Raw genomic sequence first — 20259 nt, 5'->3', positions numbered from 1 at the left:
ATTTCCAAATATTAAATTTTAAAAGTTCCAATTTCTAAATTTCAAATTTCTAAACATTTAATTTCCATATTTCCAAATATTACATTTCCGAATTTCCAAATATTAAATTTCCGAATTTCCAAATATTAAATTTCTAAATTTCCAAATTCCTAATTTTCCATATTAAAATTTCCAAATTTCCTCCACACAGTGGCAATAAAAAACAAAATTCCCCTGATCCCTTTATTACTAGCCACGAAGAGCATAACACAGAGGAAGCGCCAAGCGGACATCCGGAAGCTTGGTGACGGCAAATTGAATCAGGAATATAGATTCCTGTGCGATGTTGGCACGGCCGACAAAAGGAGGCAAATGAAAGACACCGAGGATGGGCTACGTACATCAGGATCAAGGTACGAAATTTGGCGGTAGTCCAGAATCTGCCCGGAATTCTCTCGTTCGACAAATTAACACACGTTCGACTACTTGTTGTTGCATACCATTGCTTCAACCTCGACAGTCACTTTTTTACGTAGAATCTTTATTTCTTCTTCTACTCTTTAACAGAGCACTTTGCGACGAGATATTAGCATAAGAATATTCATCACACGCGTGTGTAACATTTATCTAACGCAAGAAAGAGAGAAGATAGAAGAGTAAGAAGAGAAGAAGAAAATTTTTCTTGGAGCTCTACCAAAATATTCACACAAGTCAGAGCTTATTACTTCAACCTGTGCTTCTTGGAATACGGCCTGCTGCCCACGTGTGTTTCCGATTTGCGAAAACAATGCTATCCAGCCGCGAAATGACGAAATGTAAGCGCCGTTTCTTACACACCCACATGTGTTTCAGCAGTGGGTGGATGATGTCAGTGTTTGGGCCTGGTATCCTCGTTTAATCGTGTTCTCATGGTATTATAAAATGGGTCGTGATAAATAAAACTTCAACGACAAAGAGGAGAAAAAGAGTAGAATTTCGTACACTTCTAAAAATACACTTCCACGGAAAATGATGTTCCACTGATTCGATTAAAAAATTAATAGACGGTGAATATGAACAGAAATCCAATGGACTACTTTTTGAATCTTGAATAAGCTGAAATGTCGAGGAAATGTCGGAAATGAACACGGCTCAATTCCAACAGTGCAGCAAACCGTGAAAGCATCGAACTCTCGTTAAGAGAAACGATATAGCGTCTCCGAACTGGCGTTACAATCTCAAAAAACGAATCTTCATTTCCGAGTAAATCGACGAAAAATATCAACTCTAAAAAACGTTCGTGGAAGTGTAAACATACGCGTACCTCGCCTTTCCTCTAATTGCACTCTAATTCAAAGGACACCCTGTACAAACAATTCCCATTCCAAAGAAGAATTCCTCTCGGAGCCAATTCTACCCGTAAAAAAAAAGAAGAGAAAAGATACTATCAGCACCTAAATAGCGAGCTTTGGCAAGTAGATAAATCGACGAGAGAGCGAAGTGTATACCGGATCGGTACAAGATCGTTGGCGAACATCCAGAGCGCTGGAGAGAGATAGAAGAAAAGAAAGAAGAAGAAGAGAATAGTACAGCTTCTCACCTCGAAGTAGTCTTCAGGACCGCTGAACATTTCCCTGTCGACCTTGAGCTTGAGCAGGTGGCCAACAGGGACGACGACACGCGGAATGTCACGTAGCCTGTCGAGCTGGTACCTTTTCGGTTCTAGAGGACGTTTCTGATCGTGCCAGCTGACCCTGCGCGGCGGTTCCTCGCAGCTTATCACCGTTGCTGCTGTACTGCCGGTGTTCTCTTCGCCGACATCGTCGAACACGAGGTCGTCCTCCTGCAACGCGAGGCCCAGCACCGAGGGCAACAGCAGCAGGAAGCACGCGAGGACGTAAGGATTCTTCATCTTGCGGGGGAGCTCTCGTCGGTCGCTGCTATCATATCATGCTGATGTGCCTGGAACGAGATCAAGAGAGATCTGTTAGAGTGGATAGGGGAATTTTGTGGTGAGTGAAGTTTTCGTGTTTGGGAATTGATAACGATTAGAATTTTCGGTATTTGGGAATTCGTACTGCTTTGGAATTTCCAGCGCGAGAATTTATTATATCTGGGAATTCGGAGTGCTCGAATTTTTGATACTTTGGAATTCGGAGCGCTCAAAATTTGGATACTTTGGAATTCGGAGTGCTTGAATTTTAGATATCTGAGAATTCACAGCGCTCAAATTTTTGATACTTTGGAATCCGGAGCGCTCAAATTTTTGATACTTTGGAATTCGGAGCGCTCAAATTTTGGATACTTTGGACTTCGGAGTGCTTGAATTTTAGATATCTGAGAATTCACAGCGCTCAAATTTTTGATACTTTGGAATCCGGAGCGCTCAAATTTTTGATACTTTGGAATTTGGAGCGCTCAAATTTTGGATACTTTGGAATCCGGAGCGCTCAAATTTTGGATACTTTGGAATTCGGAGTGCTTGAATTTTAGATACCCGAGGCTTCACAGCGCTCAAATTTTCGATACTTTGGAATTCGGGGCGCTCAAATTTTGGATACTTTGGACTTCGGAGTGCTTGAATTTTAGATATCTGAGAATTCACAGCGCTCAAATTTTCGATACTTTGGAATTCGGGGCGCTCAAATTTTGGATACTTTGGAATTCGCAGTGCTCGAATCTTAGATACCCGAGAATTCACAGTGCTTGAATTTTAAATATCTAAAAATTGATAACACTGGGATTTTCAATGTTATGAAATCTGCAAAGTGTGAATGTTTAATTTCTCTCACAATTTTCAGTGCAATCTTTCAAAATTTCTGCCGAAATTCGAAACAGAAATTAATGAAATTTTTCCAAGGATTACCGCACAAATTCGGAGGAATTCGAAACAATTCTTTCTGTCAACTACACCCAACTAATCTCTAATAAGCCAATTCTGTAAGATCACCACTTAACCCCCCTATATACTCTGTCAACGCACGGTGCTTTTATTGGTTCACGAGCGAGCACCTGAAAGGCTTAACTTAAAACTGATAAAGCAACGAAACCACAAGGAACGTTCAATGAACACTCCTCCCTCTCACTCAAAGCTGTGTGTAAAAATAGTAATGATAACAGCGGTCTGCTATGGTGCACAGGATCACGTACGAACGTTATGACAATACGTTCCATGTTTGATTGCTCATTAAATACTGTCACGCGTTGTTAGATCATACCCGAGACATATTTCTGCTCGTCACGCACCACTTCCTATCACAATCAATCTCTCATAAACGCGCTACTTAACCAACAGAAAATTGAACAATAAACAATTAAACCGTTCAGTCATTTTCTGTTCATTAATTCTCACAAAATTCTATAAATTTTCAAGGAAGTTACACGTATCCCCGAAAAAATGATCAATAAACGATTGAACCACCGAATCATTCCCTTTCATTAATTCTCACAAAATTCAGTAAATTTTCACCAAGTTTCCAAAAAACAAAATATATATGTATCTTTTATCAAATAACCGTAAATCATAATTTTGAAATTACCCTAAGTATATTAATTGTGAGTCTCCCTCTAAATTCCAAATTAAAGAAACTTTGAATGAAAATCTCAGTACACATTCTCCTTCCTAAGGGACTCAATGTTCTACGATAAAATCTAATTCCCCATTCATCCCAAATCATCCTAACTCCACAAATTCTAAAAAATTGTCAAACAACCCTAACTCACAATTTCTAAATTACCCCAAGTATACCGAGTGTCATTCAAAATTCAAAACGAAACTCTCAGCGATCTCCATCTTAAAGCACTCCATATTTCACAACAAACTCAAATTCCCCATTCACCCCAAATCATCCTAACTCCACAAATTCAGAAATACCATCAAACAATCCTAACTCACAATTTTTAAATTACCCCAAATTCCAATTTGAACAAACTTCGAATAGAACTCTCACAAACCTCCTTCCCAAGACACTCAACATTCCACAAACTCAAATTCCCCATCCACCCCAAACCGTCATCTCCAACACCCGCCCAAATCCCCCAGTCCCAACAATAAAACCCCCTGACAAAAAAAATATCTCCATTCCTACATTTTAATCGTCGCACGAATCGATGGAAATAAACCTCGACCAGAAATTCATCGACTCGAAGCTCGCGTTTCTCAGCTCGTAAGTCACCCTTGGTGGCCTCCCTCCCTTCCCATTTCGACCAGTTCCGTTCGCCGTCTATTTCCACGGTGCCGGTGGTATTTACCAGTGGAACAATGGAACGTTTTCGCGAGCGGTACCGAATGCATCCAGTAGTCGTGGCCCAATGATAGCCAATAAAGGCTTTCGTCGCATTTTTATTTCGCCTTATTGCCCCGGCTCCGTCGAGGACCTCGCCATTAATTGCCCCTAGCTGGACAATGAGGACCTCCACAGTGTAAGTTCGACGTTGCTCGGCGCTTTCATGGGGAAATAAACTGGCTCCTCCGGGATCACCGTGATCCTTTTCATTACAGCAAATTCTGAGACGCCGTCGAGCCTTCTGTGTTACGGCCGATTTATTGATTGGTATAGTCGATCGAAGGAAAGCTGTTTTCTTCGTCCTCCCCCATTTTTTTTTCTTTTCTTCGTTCCATCCTTTTCTTTTACGCACTGTTAAATTGACTTTTGGCACTTTTGATCGGTGATTGGATAATGGAAATAAAATTGACGCGAATAATTTTTTATCGTGTTGACATCCTTTTGTTAACAATTCCGTGATGAAATTGACGTGAATAATCTTTCACGATGTTTGACATCCCTTTCTTTGTAGCATAGAATTTTTTTTATTGATAATTTGAGGATAACTTTGTGGAGAATAATTTTGCACGATGCACAGTATTCTATTTTACAATGCAAATTTTTTTTTAACGATAATTCCACGATAAAATTGACCGTGAATAATTTTTCACGATGTTTGACATCCCTTTCTTTGTAGCATAGAATTTTTTTTATTGATAATTTGAGGATAACTTTGTGGAGAATAATTTTGCACGATGCACAGTATTCTATTTTACAATGCAAATTTTTTTTTAACGATAATTCAATGATAAAATTGACGTGAATAATTTTTCCCGACTCACAGCATCCTCGTTTATAACGCGGAATTTCTTTTATCGATAATTCGACGACAAAGTTGACGGTGAATAATTTTTCTCAGAATACGACATTGTCACTCTTGTAATCTGGTTTTAATTGTTCTATTTCTCGGAATATAATCGTACCTTCGTGATAATACACTTGGCGAACTTCTACATTTTCATCCGTTCTCGACAGAGTAGTATCGCGATTGTTACAGTTAATTTACGGCGAAAAGGACGCGTAAATCTCCTCGGCGGAAAGTCCGTCATTCATAAAGGGGGTTTTACGATAAAACGTTATTTTAATACATCCGCGAGTCAAACGTGATCCACGTCGCACACAGGACTGCGACACACGTTGCACTTTGTCACCACGATACCGTGACCCATTTCCGATCCACCTCTGACCCTCGTCACTTTATAGTAAAACGCGATAGCACGATTCGCGACAGTACCTAACAATGCACAGCATTGTCGCACAGCCGTGACCTGCTAGCCTTTCAGATAAAACTCTCCGTTGTGATCCGTTGCATCTTTCTCCCCAAGTCGCCAAACAATCGCTGACCCATGTCGGATTTAACAAACGTTATAAATCAAAGACCGCTAATTACCGATTAACCAACAGATTCGTGACAAATTGATGTGTGAACTGTAAAACATCGCTTTTCGAGTGGAATTTCATTCGATTTCGACGAAATTCCGTTCGTTGACGTTACGGTTCGCGTAGGTGGATTCTGGGTGGGTTTAATTGAAGAATTTTCTGTTTGGGAGTTTCAATTTTTCTGGGGGATTCGTTTGGAATTTTGTCGATGGATTTCGGGGATTTGGTAATTATTGAAATGTGCGTGGAATTAACTTTGCTCGACGAAATTCTGTTTATTGGTATTAAAATTGCCTGGAATTCTAAGGAATTTTAATTGAAACAAATCCTTGACTTTTCAAGTGAACAGCTAACTTTAACGAATGAAATTCCGCTCAGTGGGAATTAGATTGCCCCGAATTCCAGGGAATTTTAATTGAAAAATTTCTAAGTCGTGAGTTTCAATTTCTCCGCGGATCCATTAGAAATTTTAACCATTTGTTTTTCAGATATTTCTGATCTCTGAATTGTGAAACTTTGTTCTGCGTGCAATTAACTTTACTCAATGAAATTCCATTCCCAAAAATTACCAAATCACGAGTTTCAATTTCTCCGCGAATCCATTACAAATTCTAAACACTCATTTCCGAAAAATTCTTCATCTCTCAAACACGAAACTTTATTCTGCGTGCAATAAACTCTACTCGCCGAAATTCCACGCTCTAAAATTATAATTGCCCCGAATTCGATGCAATGTTAATTGAAAAATTACCAAATCACGAGTTTCAATTTTTCCATGAATCCATTACAAATTCTAAACACTCATTTCCGAAAAATTCTTCATCTCTCAAACACGAAACTTTGTTCTGCGTGCAATAAACTCTACTCGCCGAAATTCCACGCTCTAAAATTATAATTGCCCCGAATTCGATGCAATCTCAATTGAAAAATCACTAAATCACGAGTTTCAATTTTTCCACGAATCCATTACAAATTCTAAACACTCATTTCCGAAAAATTCTTCATCTCTCAAACACGAAACTTTATTCTGCGTGCAATAAACTCTACTCGCCGAAATTCCACGCTCTAAAATTATAATTGCCCCGAATTCGATGCAATCTCAATTGAAAAATTACCAAATCACGAGTTTCAATTTTTCCACGAATCCATTACAAATTCTGAACACTCATTTCCGAAAAATTCTTCGTCTCTCAAACACGAAACTTTGTTCTGCGTGCAATAAACTCTACTCGCCGAAATTCCACGCTCTGAAATTATAATTGCCCCGAATTCGATGCAATCTCAATTGAAAAATCACCAAATCCCGAATCTCACTTTTCTCGCAAATCCACAACGAACATAAAAACACCGACTTTCAAAAAATTCTCAAGATCAATTATTCAGCAATTGAACTTCGTCGATACTTATCATTGCCAAATATATTTTCCAATTTCCCAGACCTTTCCGTCTGAACACCACAAAAATAGGTAACGGGCGAGGAAATATTTTTCACGAGTAACCAAGTGTGCGGTTTGATTTTCTAAATTGGGAAGCGATCCGGATAAACAGATTGGAGAAGCTTGCCGACGGACTCGTCGAACAGGCGAAAACAGCACGCGGGCATAAATTATACGTCTTTACTGTTTGCGCTAGAATCCCGAATAGGGGCTGGGTTAAGCGGCGTATAAATCGAGTTGCACGTTAATCGAAAGGAGGGCGACACAATTTACTGGCCGGTTCTAGGAAACGCTGAAGACGGCCAACGGTACCAGAAGGCTCTGTGTTGTCGTAGGTGGAGACAATCGAGTTTTGCGTCCAGCATTTACATACGTCTCTGGACTTTTACTACACTGTCGTTGTACTGCCTACGATACCTAACGCGTAAGTACCTTACAAACATCAAACAGAATTTTCGACAATCTCCTTTTTCTTCTTCTTCCTTTGCTTTCGAACGTTGTATGAAATTTGGTGAAAATTTGGAAGCAGAAGTTTCACACTTCTTAACGATGACTTTGAAGTTTGTTCGCGGTGAGCAATATTTTCTCAACATTGTGAATTTTTCTTTTTAGAACTGACTAATGTAACGATTTCGTTAATTTTTTATTTCGATCTTTTTCAGATTTATTAGAATTATCGAAGAGAAAATTTGCGCACAGTAGTTACAGAAATTAACGAATATTTTCTGGAATAATTTTTCAATTTGCGAATGATCCAACGATCCCCCTACATTGTACTAAAAAATTTCGTTTCATATCGTTAGATGTACTAGGTTACTCTATAAGTTCGCGTCGAAATTTATAATTTATTATATGAAATTTGAGAAAAAAAAAAACGAAAGGACCTTAATAATTCTCCATTTCTTTTTCGTCATCGTTACACAATTTTCCTGAATTTTCATTCGATTAATTTTCGCATTCGACACGAACTTATGGAACCACCTAAAACCTAGCAGTCGTCCTTCAATTTACATTGTTATTTCCTCCGCCACAAATATTCTTCAATTTTTCTTCCAGTTCCCCAATTTCTCCCCATTTCTTTACGTCGTCCCTATTTTTCCTGCATTTCCACTATCGACACGAACTTATGAAATCACCTAACACCCAATCAATCACCCTTCAATTTCACATCACTCATTTTCCTACCACTCCTCCCAAACATTTCCCCCAATTTCGCTCCTCCACACACCACCAACAAAATTCGTCCAAAGGACAACGCACCGAGGCAGCAGAAACGCAACTGAAAATCGCAGGAACGTCGGATAAAAGAAAAGAAAAGGCGCAGGATTTATCGTCCAAGTATCATCGAGAGAAGAGAAATATTTATTGCCTCGATCGATTCGTTCTACTCGATTATCGAAAGTGGAAGTCAGAGTCGGCTGTGTTGTACCGACGAAGAGGCGGGAAAGGGAGAAGAACGTCGTGGCAGGGTTTCGCTGCATTGTTAGCGAGCTGCTTATTTCCGAACGCGATTTCACTTTGATTCACCGGCGACAAGAACGTCGTCGTCGAGTATGATGCCATTCAGCACGCCATTGTTCTCCGTCAAAGGTTACGCGGATTGATTGAACAACGTTGTTGGCTGGTTGCCGCGTTAGAGCGTCGGCCCAATGGGAAACAAGTCGTTCGAGACGCGATTTAGGAAATCCTGTAGGCGTGATTCGGGTGATTCCAATAATTCGCAAATATTGGAATTTCCATTTTCTAATCGTGCACGAAGGAAAGTCTATGGTTGCCGATCTCACACTTTGCTCTGTGATTTGCTCGGTGCTGAGGTTCAATTTCACCGCGAATTTCCTGGAATATCGAATCTGTCTGCTGTGACAATTTATCGTTTCGAAGGAATACGAATTCATTCGAAAATTCGTTTTAGAAAATTCGGGAAATTTTCAAGTAGATTTGAGGAATCTCTTCAGAATTCTCGAAGGAAAATATCTATGGTCACCGATTTCACACTTTGCTTTGTGATTTGCTCGGTGCTGAGGTTCAATTTCACGGTGAATTTGATGGAATACTGAATCTGTCTGCTGAGACAATTTATTTCGCTAATTCTTGGAGTTCGAAGGTTACCAAGGAATCTAAAATTATTTTCGTTTAGGAAATTAGGTAGATTTCGATTTCACACCTTGCTTTGTGATTTGTTCGTTCGATTCTAAGGTTCAATTTCACGGTGAATTTGATGGAATACTGAATCTGTCTGCTGTGACAATTGATTTCGATAATTCTTGGAGTTCGAAGGTTACCAAGGAATCTAAAATTATTTTCGTTTAGGAAATCAGGTAGATTTCGATTTCACACATTGCTTTGTGATTTGTTCGTTCGATTCTAAGGTTCAATTTCACGGTGAATTTGATGGAATACTGAATCTGTCTGCTGAGACAATTTATTTCGATAATTCTTGGAGTTCGAAGGTTACCAAGGAATCTAAAATTATTTTCGTTTAGAAAATTAGGTAAATTTTAACCAGTTAACTGCGTTCGACGTGTATACGCGTCAACAGAAAACTTCATTTCGTAATTCAATCGTAAAATTGAAAATTACCATTTACTATAAAAATTCGAAATTTCAATAAGAAGTACTAAAAATGTCATTTGGCGGTATGTTTCCTTTATACTACCAATGCGACTGCTATGTATGTAGGATGTGAACAGGGAGAAGGGAGCAACAACGGGTCAACGTTGTAAAGTTTTAATAGTAAAATAGAAAACGAACAAAATAAAGGTACAAACGACTCGCTGGCCACTTAACGACTGACTTTTTTCGCTCGTCTCGCCGACAAACCGCTCTCCTACCCAGACACACGACACACGTCTTTCGGTAGCCTTTGTCTACCGCTGCGCTAGACCGTCCCACATGTATTTTATAGAAAAAAGTTCGATTATTCTCTTTGTACATCGGATATTCCCCGCACAGTGTCTTACTTTTTACAAACTGAATTGATTATTTTCCCCAATGCATCTGGTATCCTCCGAATACCACACTGAAATCAACCGAATTTCTTAAAATTATTTTTTTCTTTAATTTTTCTTGTTTATGAATTTTATTATTTTTCGAAAATTTCTAAGTTTTTAAGAACAACCTTTTCAACAATGAATTGTTAATTTTTTATCGAATAAAAATGTAATCCTTCCTCGGTTTGCTTCACTTTTTTCGTCAAACTTGCCCTGCGTTCGACGTGTACACTCGTCGTTGCTTGATTTTACTTCCGCATCCCGTGAGGGATTTTTAAAACTACATTCCACAGTCGACTGGTTAACCCTTTGGCTACATTTCACGTATCAGAACGTCATGCGTTTGTTTGGGCATAGTCGCACGTGACGTTCTGATACGTCGTTGAAACTGAGACGAGATTTAACTAGTTCATTTTGGTTTATTTCAAAGTAATGCGTATCTGTTGCAACAGAACAAATAATTTCAGTATTTTGGTGAACCTTGTTTGGGATACACAACCGCATAATGGCAGAAATAGAGAATATATTTTATCAAAGTGATAGCGACAGTTTTAACGAAAGCAGTGATCTGACGAAGAATTTTTTAATGATCCTTTAAGCGATCAAGGGGAATTTCAAAATGAAAATGATGAAGAACATGTCGAACTAGAAAGTGACAACGATAGTGAAATTATTCTAAGACGTAAAAGACGTATAGTCGGGGCCACGATATAGCGAGGTCGTAAAATCGGTTAGGCGTCAAAGTAAACATGTTTTAGCTGCCGGGACCCCCGAAATTGACAGAAATACGAGCAGATAAGTACTTGAAACCATGGTCAGGACCGTACAAAGAATTCTTGTATCCAGCGAAAGTCAAACTGATTCTAATATATTTACTGAAAATTGAGTTCAGCTAGGACAATTTAGGGTTTTTTTCTTCTGGGAAAAGCCGCTTTTGGAAGTACGGTTACAAGTAAAGGTCTTATTGAGGTCTTTAACATCTTCATTTACCTGCTCGTGTTATATACAGATAGAAAATGCAAAAGGATTGTGTAGCTTTAATATTAACATATTTTCCATTTGTAAATGAAATACCATTTTCTACTTGAAGTACCAAATCATATGCTACCATTCGTTTATTGTTGGAACCCTCAAACAGACTGCAACACACGGCCTTGAGTGCCGCAACATCAATCGATGCCGATTCTTGAGAGTTTCATTTACGACCTCGTTATATCGTGGCCCCAACTATACAAGATGCTTATCAAGCAGTGATAGTGAATCTTCTCGTGAAAAATTATGGATTTGGGAAGAAAAAGAAAATGTTTCTTTGTTTTAAGAGTATTTTGTAATACTAACTACCTAAAGTTATTCCAATATTATGTAGGAGTATACATAATGAATAATACGAAATAAATTAGTTCTCGCATAAAATCTACTGCCTTTACTTGCCCACAAAATTAAATGTGCTCCAAGTGCAAAAAGATTTTCAAATAAATGTGTACCCAAAGGGTTAAGAAGAAACTTCGGTGAATTCAATTACGCCTGGTCCACTGCTCGAGTATCACTCTCCAGGTGGAATAAGTGAAAAATCATGTGAAGCAGAAAGAAATCGAGCCGTATCAGCGATCGCATAGCTCGCGTGTCAAGCACCTCGCGCACGGTGTTTCGCAAACACGAGCATTATCAGCGTGTGTTTGCGCCACGCCAGGTGCACAGCCAGGCCTGGTGCACGCGTGCAGAATCGTGCAGCAGCGAGATGCCCGTGAGAGACGAGGAGCGGCCGAGAGGAAGTGCACCAAGGTTGACGCAGATCGTCGCGATTCCTCCTATGATCGAAGAAGCAACACGTGCTTCACCTCTCCTCGATCGATCCTTTACCGCGAAACCGTGGCCTGTGATACCTTCGTGGCCAATGGGTCTTTGTGCCTTTACGCTCGTCGCGATTCCATTATGTTTCTTTTCCTTGTCATTGGAATATTACACCTGTTTTTCGATTTTTTGGTCACTGTGCATGTTAGAGGCGACTGTTTATCGTGGCAACTCTGCACTCGAAGGTATTTTTGCTATAGGGGAGTGGTGAATTAGAGCCTGCTTGCTAAATTGACGAAATTTTGGAAAAGTAATATAGAAACTGACGATTCAAAAGTTTGTAACACAGTTCATTGGGGTTACATCAATTCTGGAAAATATCAATTTTAAGAGTACCTCTGTTAACAGTAAAACTACCGACTGGGTCAAAATCGACCCATTAGCGACTTTCCAAAAGTGAATTTTTATGTAAGTAGACCGTGATTGGAAAATTCGATTCATACCGATACAAATGGAAGCATACATGTAGAATATTAAATTCGGAAAGTTACAAGCGATAATACTTACCAGTATACAACATTCACGTTTTTTCGGGTTGTTCGGCCGTACCGACGAGCCGAACGATACATCGGTATTCCCGATAGACCAGCACGTCCCCAAAAAAGCTAGGTCTTAGCCGGCACGAAAAATAATTTACGACACCGAAAAATTCGACGCCTCTCACACCTGAACACCACATGACCTAAGATCATAAACAGACCTCCAACAAGCAATATAACAAATGTAAGAACAAATTCCCCACTTTCACACCACCACCAGACACACCCCAAACACACCACACACTTCCACCACCTACGACAGTTTTCACACCACCGATCGCAACACACACGTAGTTTATAAAATAGCGAACACCACGCGACACGACGCACAATTTTCTTATCAGCAAGCTTAGGCATTTCGCGCTTTGTTCACGTTCATTCAGAAATACATAGTTTTAACAGCAAACTGTTGTGCGTTAATAGTCTACCTTCCGAGCACTACCCGGGTCCCCTATCCCGAGTAGATTCCTTAAATGGCCTGACTCAAAAAGAGGGACAATTATCGGTTTCGCAACAAGCATATCGCGATTCGTAACAACATTCACGTTTCTTCGAAAGATGTTAATTTTGACCCGGTCGGTAGTTTTAGTGTTAATTATTTACCAGGTGGTTGATACTAATGTCGCATTTTAGTCGCCTCTCGAGTGCAAAGGGTTACACAGAGTTAAATTGACAAAGAAAAACAGTGGAAATGTAAACTGTGGGAAAGTACAGCCTGAATCGAAATTTGTCGCCATTCAATGTCATTTTTTACTTGGCAATTTGAAGAAAAAATTATTTCGACGATGTTCTAATACTGTTCTGTTGGATTATTTCTAACAACACCCTAAGGAAATAATCAAGCGGGGACAAAAATGTCTCCGCGTTCTTTTAGACAAAGGCACTAAGACTTCCACCAGATGTGTCTGGTGTCACAATGCGATACCATAAAGTAAACAGTTCCTAGGTACAAGGGGATCCCAACTTTCTTTCTGGGTGCCCAGAGATAGTCCTTTAGAAGATTCAATAGCGTAAAGACGTTTCCTCTGAGTCCGTCAATAAATAGCATACCACAAAGTTAAAAGACTATTTCATTTTCATAACCCATTTCCAATATGTTCGCTCTTTTAATCTTTAGTTAATTTTTCTATACTCTTTGCATTACAATTTCAAATACATTTCCTCCATTGTGAGAAGTAACATTCAACGACAGAGAAACTTCGAAGAGACAAGAATTCTCCTTTATGTAATGTAGGGGATTTATGTGAGGAGGGATAGTAAACTCGAACGGACTTTGTTCTATACTATTGTAAGGTAAAAACGGTCAGGATAACGGTGGTGAGCGGTGGAATAAAATAGAAACGTGGGCGGTTAGACAGGGTGAATCCTTGTATTTTGAACTATACTGCACGAGTGCTGATACAATTCTGTCCTTCCTGAAAAAACTAGTCAAGAGGACCCCCTTGGCAATATGGCCTTCCTTAGCCTTGAGACTATATTTATTAATACTTTATATCGCTACGTGCTACGCTAAGGATGTCGCTCAATCAATCGCTGGATTCATACTGCCTTTCGCTCCCTCGCATTCACCCTAATGTCATCTTGCATACATGCACACTTTTCGATAGAAGAAAACACACACGCACTCACGCACTCCTCGCCTGATTACTAAAACTAAACATTCGTTCACTATCTTTCGCGCTATCCCAAACACTCGACCTGGCACACCGGTCCTTACCGCTCCGGTCATAGACCCTCATGCATTCACACAGGACAACGCATTCATACAAACAACGCACTCACGCTCGGTCATCCCTACAGTAATATCTGAGTGTGGAAGTGATTCAGGTGTAAAAGAAACCTAGCGCGAACATTCTCAAATTGAGTACTCCAATGTGAAAACAGGAGTTTCCTGTGACCATAGCAAGTGAGTGAATTTCGAGTGTCAGAGGTGCAACGGAACAGTGTCTGGATCGAAAGAAGAATGTGCCTGGCCACCCAAGGTATTGGGCGAACCTGACTCAATTTGTCCTCAGAATGTCTCCGTGGTTTCTCTGAGCCGAGTTTTCTGAAGTATAATACCCCAGTTATACTCATGAGAAACTGTATTCTATTGTATTGCACCTTTAATAAACAATTTTTCATAAATCTGAGTATCTTCTACTATAAAATCCTCCCATTTACCCCTCAATTAATTCCCATAAAATTCACAGTCTGCCTTAAATTGCATACTTAATTAAAAACACTATTCTTCTGTTGTCACATATTAATCACAATCTTCACTACAAGCGTGACTGTTCGTTACAGAGCAAGTAGTTAAGAAACTTAAATAACTACAGTAACGAAACCGAGTGTTCTTCCTTCCTTTTTCATTAACTCCAAGCAGTAACTCCTATTGGAATTAAGTTGCAGGAAGAATCCGAAGAATGTTAATTACGCAGAACGCGTATATTTCTTTGCACAGGGGGAGGAAGTACAGTGGCAAGTGTTGCGATTTAACTGAGTCGATTAGCGTGATAATTGAAGCAGATTTACCTGAGATTATTTTAACAAGACTGCAAAACGCACCGAGCGCGCAGAATTTCCACAAGTTGGCGAGCTTCTAGTGGAACACACGGAGGAAAAGTAGAAACACCGAGTGGTCGAACATAGACTGAAGGTTCGTCGAACGACCGAGCCGCTTTAGTACCTGAGGGAAACTTGAGTCAGCCTGTTTTTCGGTTTTCACGACGAGATTACGCAGAATGACTAACCCGGGACTAAGTCTAAAGGTGTAAGGCAAAATCTGTGACAACCTTCGACACGTCAACCTTATTTTTCGATACTTTGTTTGTAGAACAACAATGCTTGAAATTGTCGTTGGAGTATGATACAGGAATCGTTGAGATTTAAGGATGGGAGAATCCTTTTGGATTGCAGAACGGAACGAAAGGTGGCTTGGTTGGCGATTGAAGTTTAAATCGGAAGAATATTCTTTGTCGGGCGAAATTTTACGACGATACGCTTAATAACGTCGTAGAGAGAATAACGAAACGTTGAATAATCGACGAGAATCTCGAGATCTTGCTATTTTCTCGGTTGAAAAAGGGGCAATAAATCGTGGCGGTGTAACAGCGGAATTTTAAATCCTGGTCCATTCTTTTGTGTGAAATATTAACGATACGCGAGTTGAATCTTTCTCTTTGGTACGGATGAAGAGAAAAAATAGAATGGAATGAAGAAGAGGAAATAAAATGGAGTAGAAAGAGGAAAAAGAAATGAAATAGGATAGAAAGGAGAAGAAATAAAATAGAATAGAAAGAAGAAAAAGAAAAAAAATAGGATAGAAAGGAGAAGAAAAATACGTTAGAAAGAAGAAAAATACGATAGAAAGAAGAAAAAGGAAACGGAAAAAGGAAGAAAAAGTGGAATAGGAAGAAGAAAAAGAAGAGAAAATAGAATGGAAAGAAGAAAAATAAAAAAAAAATAGAATAGAAAGCAGAAAAAGAAAAAAAATACGATAGAAAGGAGAAGAAGCAATAAAATAGAGTAGAAAGAAGAAGAAAAATACGATAGAAAGAAGAAAATAGAAAAAAGTGGAAAGAAGAAAAATAGGAAGAAAGAAGAAAAAATAGGATAGAAAGAAGATAATAGAAAGAAATAGAATAGGAAGAAGAAGAAGAAGAAAAATAGGATAGAAAGAAGGTAATAGAAAGAAATAGAATAGGAAGAAGAAGAAGAAGAAGAGAAAATAGGATGGAAAGAAGAAAAATAAAAAAAAAAAATAGAATAGAAAGCAGAAAAAGAAAAAAAATACGATAGAAAGAAGAAAATAGAAAAAAGTGGAAAGAAGAAAAATAGGAAGAAAGAAGAAAAAATAGGATAGAAAGAAGATAATAGAAAGAAATAGAATAGGAAGAAAAAGAAGAGAAAATAGGATGGAAAGAAGAAAAATAGGATAGAAAGAAGAAGAAATAGGACAGAAAGAAGAAGGAGAAGAAGAGGACCGTTCTCACGGGTTACTTTAATATACAGGAAGCATCGAAGAGACGAAAGGAAGAAATCGAGGCGTCCGATTCTCGGTTAATAATTACGAGGACGTTTCTCTCCGGCCAGGCTGGAAAAAGGTGCACGTTTTTACGCCACGCATACGAATGGATTTTCCCTTCTGCATGCAAATCACCCGGCGCGTATTATGCCCGCATGCAAATGTCTCATTTGCATTGCAATTATCGGCGCGATATGTAGGGCACGCCGTGATAATAAAGACGCGGGGAGAGATCACTTGACGAAATTGTGTTTCCTGCTCAATTCCCATCCCCGGGTAATTGAAATTCTAATTAAACGATGTTGTAGCCTTTGTCGTTTGTCGTAACTATAACTTTCCGGAGCACATCAAACAGCTACCAATGCAAATCATTGGTTCATATTTTTCTCAAAAGTTACTCACATTTTCTGCAATTTTTTTAATAATATTCTTATCATTTCAATAATTCACATTATTGGTTCATATTTTTCTTAAAAGTTACTCAGATTTTCTGCAATTTTTTTCACAATATTCTTGTAATTTTAACAGCGCAAATTATTGGTTCAGATTTTTCTTGAAAGTTACTCAGATTTTCTGCAATTTTAATAATGCAATTATTGGTTTACGTATTTTTTAAAGTTACTCAGATTTTCTGCAATTTTTTTCACAATATTCTCGTAATTTTAACACCGCAAATTATTGGTTCAGATTTTTCTTGAAAGTTACTCAGATTTTCTGCAATTTTAATAATGCAATTATTGGTTTACGTATTGTTTAAAGTTACTCAGATTTTCTGGAATCTATTGATAATGCAAATTATTGGTTTACGTATTTTTTAAAGTTACTCAGATTTTCTGGAATCTTTAGATAATGCAAATTATTGGTTCACATATTTTTTAAAGTTACCCAGATTTTCTGGAATTTGTTTAACAATACTCTTTCTCGGGAAAGAAAATTATCGACGCACACGTAGGAAGGTCGAAAATTCTCGAGGAAGAAAATTGAAATCGAAGGTAGGAAAATTGTGAGGTTTTCGAGAGAATTGGGACAAATACTGCGTTGGCCGGTTTAAATGGAACCGGATGTGGTCTTGAACAAACGTAGCGGCGGAAGCGCGAGTCTTCGAGTGGTCACCGAAGTTTGATTGCGTTTGGATGGAGTTTGTGGTCGGCTGAAGACTCCTGGAAGAATCGAGCGGGTCGCTACTCTACGTACTTCGAAAACTGTGTAGGAAACTAGCTTCCAAAAGGAAAATCGAGATCTATCAACTTGAAGATTAATTAACGTTACAGATCTCTCTGTGAAAATCTTCACGCTTCACACAGTTACCTACTTTCTGACTCTTCGAAATTAGTTTTGCTCGAAAGTCATCTACTTCGCAATAGTTTCGTTTCTCAATTTTTCAAAATTAAGCAAGAGTACAATTCGAACAATTTCCATTTCCCAATTTTTCAAAATCAAAAACCCTGCTCTGTTAAGCCCAAATGGAAACGTCCGTTTCGTTCCGCTAAAAATAGTAAAAGACACACAAAAGCTCGATATAAATTCAAATTTTCCAAATTCGTCTCCCTCTTAAATCACAAAAGCTCGCTTCTACACTATCAAAGATGCAATATCCACAATGATGAGAACCACTGTGCTCCACTCTACGCGCAGAAACGATCAATCAAAACTGTCAGTGAATGAAAAAAGGAAGAAAACAAGATATGTTTTCATTTCTCTGTATGAAAAAAAAACGGAGAAAATACGCGTCTGCATCGAGAGTCCAGTCGGTCGGCAAATATTTACCGTAAAATTTATCAGAATCTGCGTGACACGCAAACATCGGTCGAATTGCAAGTATATATAACTCCACCCTCTTCGTTGCACGTCCGAGAGCGTCCAGTGCACGCGATTAAAAAAGGTAAAAAGCGATCGCCAGACGACGCGACGCGTCGCGACGCACACCACACGCGCGCTCCGCTACGATCGAATCGATATTAGCAAACCGGCGTCCACACGCTCATTTCCCTCTATCTCCGCGTTATTAACCCTTTCGCTGCTATCAGTGGCCATAGTCGTGCATCGGTATAATCAGCTAATATAATTTTTCTATTGTGCAAATGGAATTTCCCTCTTTTTCGAACAATCCCGTGTATTTCGCTTCGAGATATTTCATGTATTACCGACGACGCTTTTGGTTTAACCCTTTCGACGTTCAACCGCCGCAAAATCTTTTGTTTCCCCGCTTTCAAATTTGTAAAAAATGAAAAAATTGAGATTTGATTCGATGAAAAATTTAAAAACTGTAAAATTGATTTTATCGAAAATGAAGCGTTAAATTAACGTGAAAGTGTGGCAAAAAGCGACGAGATCACAGTGAGGGTAAATTTTCGAAGCGCCTGCAGGCACCAAAGGCACAGTGCGACAAAATTTGCGAAACACCTGTTCAAAAAATAAGAAAATAAATTTTCCTAGTCGCAGAAAAGTGTTTCAAATCATTTCGAACACTTCCCATTCCCTCCACAACCACCAGGCACAGATTAGAGCAGATCGTTTAATGCGATCTCGTTGGAAATCCAGAGAACAAGCTGACGCCCGTCCACCTATGCCCGCAGAGCCATCAAACAGCGATCCCTGTGCCTGGATACGCTCGAATTACGATTTTCGTCGTCTGTGTCGTACTCTGTGTTTCACAGTCTCGACGAACCTCGCTGAAACAGCTGAAGTGAACGAACTTCGCCGCGAAGTTTGCCTTCTAATAGGAATTCTGGTGAAGTTTCAGCGGTTTTCTTCTTTCACCAAGTCCCAACGATTCTTTCTCTCTCTTTCGGTTATTTTATGCGGCGCACAGTTTGCAGAAGAGAAAGATTCGACTCGATAAGTGACCCAGTTAAGAATAATATGTATCGCGGAGAGGCTTGTGCACTCACGTGAATGAAAATTATCTTGGTGAAAACCGATTGGTTTCTACAGCACCGTGATTCTGGGCTCGGATGTGTTGAACCGTTGTCGTCTGAAACGACTGTGATCCTCTTATCTGCTCAGACGTAAATAACAGCGTCGTCGAATATAGATTCACGTTCGTACGATGGAATATGTGACAAACAACCGTGTTTTTTAATCTGGTATTAAGAATAGAATCGACGAAGGAGCGTCGAGTAATTTTTTATACGAAGAAATATTGGAAACTAGAAGGAACAGTATTTGTTGTAAAAGGTTGATTAATCGTTCGATTAATTGAGGAATTTGATGAGAATGTTCGTGTAAATTGGTTCGAAGTGAAAAATGGAACAAGGATGTTTGTTCAGAGTCTCCACAAGTGTCTAGTATGTACAGAGAAACGAAAGATGAAAATCGCGGGCTAGCAAAGAGAACGACGTCGAAGACAGGAAAGCCGTACGAGAAGGAACGCTCTGCGAACAGGGCATCGATTGTTCGTGGAAGCAGTTACTTCGTCTATTCACACTGGAGGCCTACCGAAGCTCGTATTACAAAATTACTTGGTAAAGTTGATGGTGGAGTTCAGTGTGCGATTCAATTGCGTGAAGCATAATCATCGAATACTGCCTGTGTTAATAAAATATGAGAGTTTGCGCGCGTTAATACCGCATTGGTTTTTAGTATTATCCAGTGTCGGTTACGTGATCAATTGGTACAGCGGTATTTACGAGACAAATCCGTATTAATTGCAGTTCTATTGTGAATATAAATCCCTTGTAACGAAGCCACTGATGGGGATTCTGTATTCTTTGGGATTGTATTCCTTGTTTTCTCTCAATTCGTGCATTCTTTTAATCTCTTTTCCTCTTTGAA

The 20259-nt window shown here is 39.1% G+C and overlaps 1 protein-coding gene across 5 annotated transcripts in view; it reads right to left on the bottom strand.

Annotated features, from left to right (window-relative positions):
• The window catches only part of LOC108573011 (dystroglycan-like), a 189184-nt gene that overhangs the window by 12581 nt on the left and 156344 nt on the right, over nucleotides 1–20259 (bottom strand). For all 5 annotated transcript variants that reach the window (XM_017935365.1, XM_017935364.1, XM_017935368.1 and 2 more), the window contains exon 2: nucleotides 1559–1920. In XM_017935365.1, the coding sequence (XP_017790854.1) occupies nucleotides 1559–1870 (312 nt within the window). In that variant the 5' untranslated portion in view covers nucleotides 1871–1920. The remainder of the gene's footprint in view (nucleotides 1–1558; nucleotides 1921–20259) is intronic.

This window comes from Habropoda laboriosa, unplaced genomic scaffold (assembly GCF_001263275.1).
Source record: "Habropoda laboriosa isolate 0110345459 unplaced genomic scaffold, ASM126327v1 scaffold102, whole genome shotgun sequence".
Taxonomy (NCBI): Eukaryota; Metazoa; Arthropoda; class Insecta; order Hymenoptera; family Apidae; genus Habropoda; species Habropoda laboriosa.
Note: the sequence above shows the minus strand (reverse complement) of the source record. Positions and strands in the feature narration are given on the sequence as shown.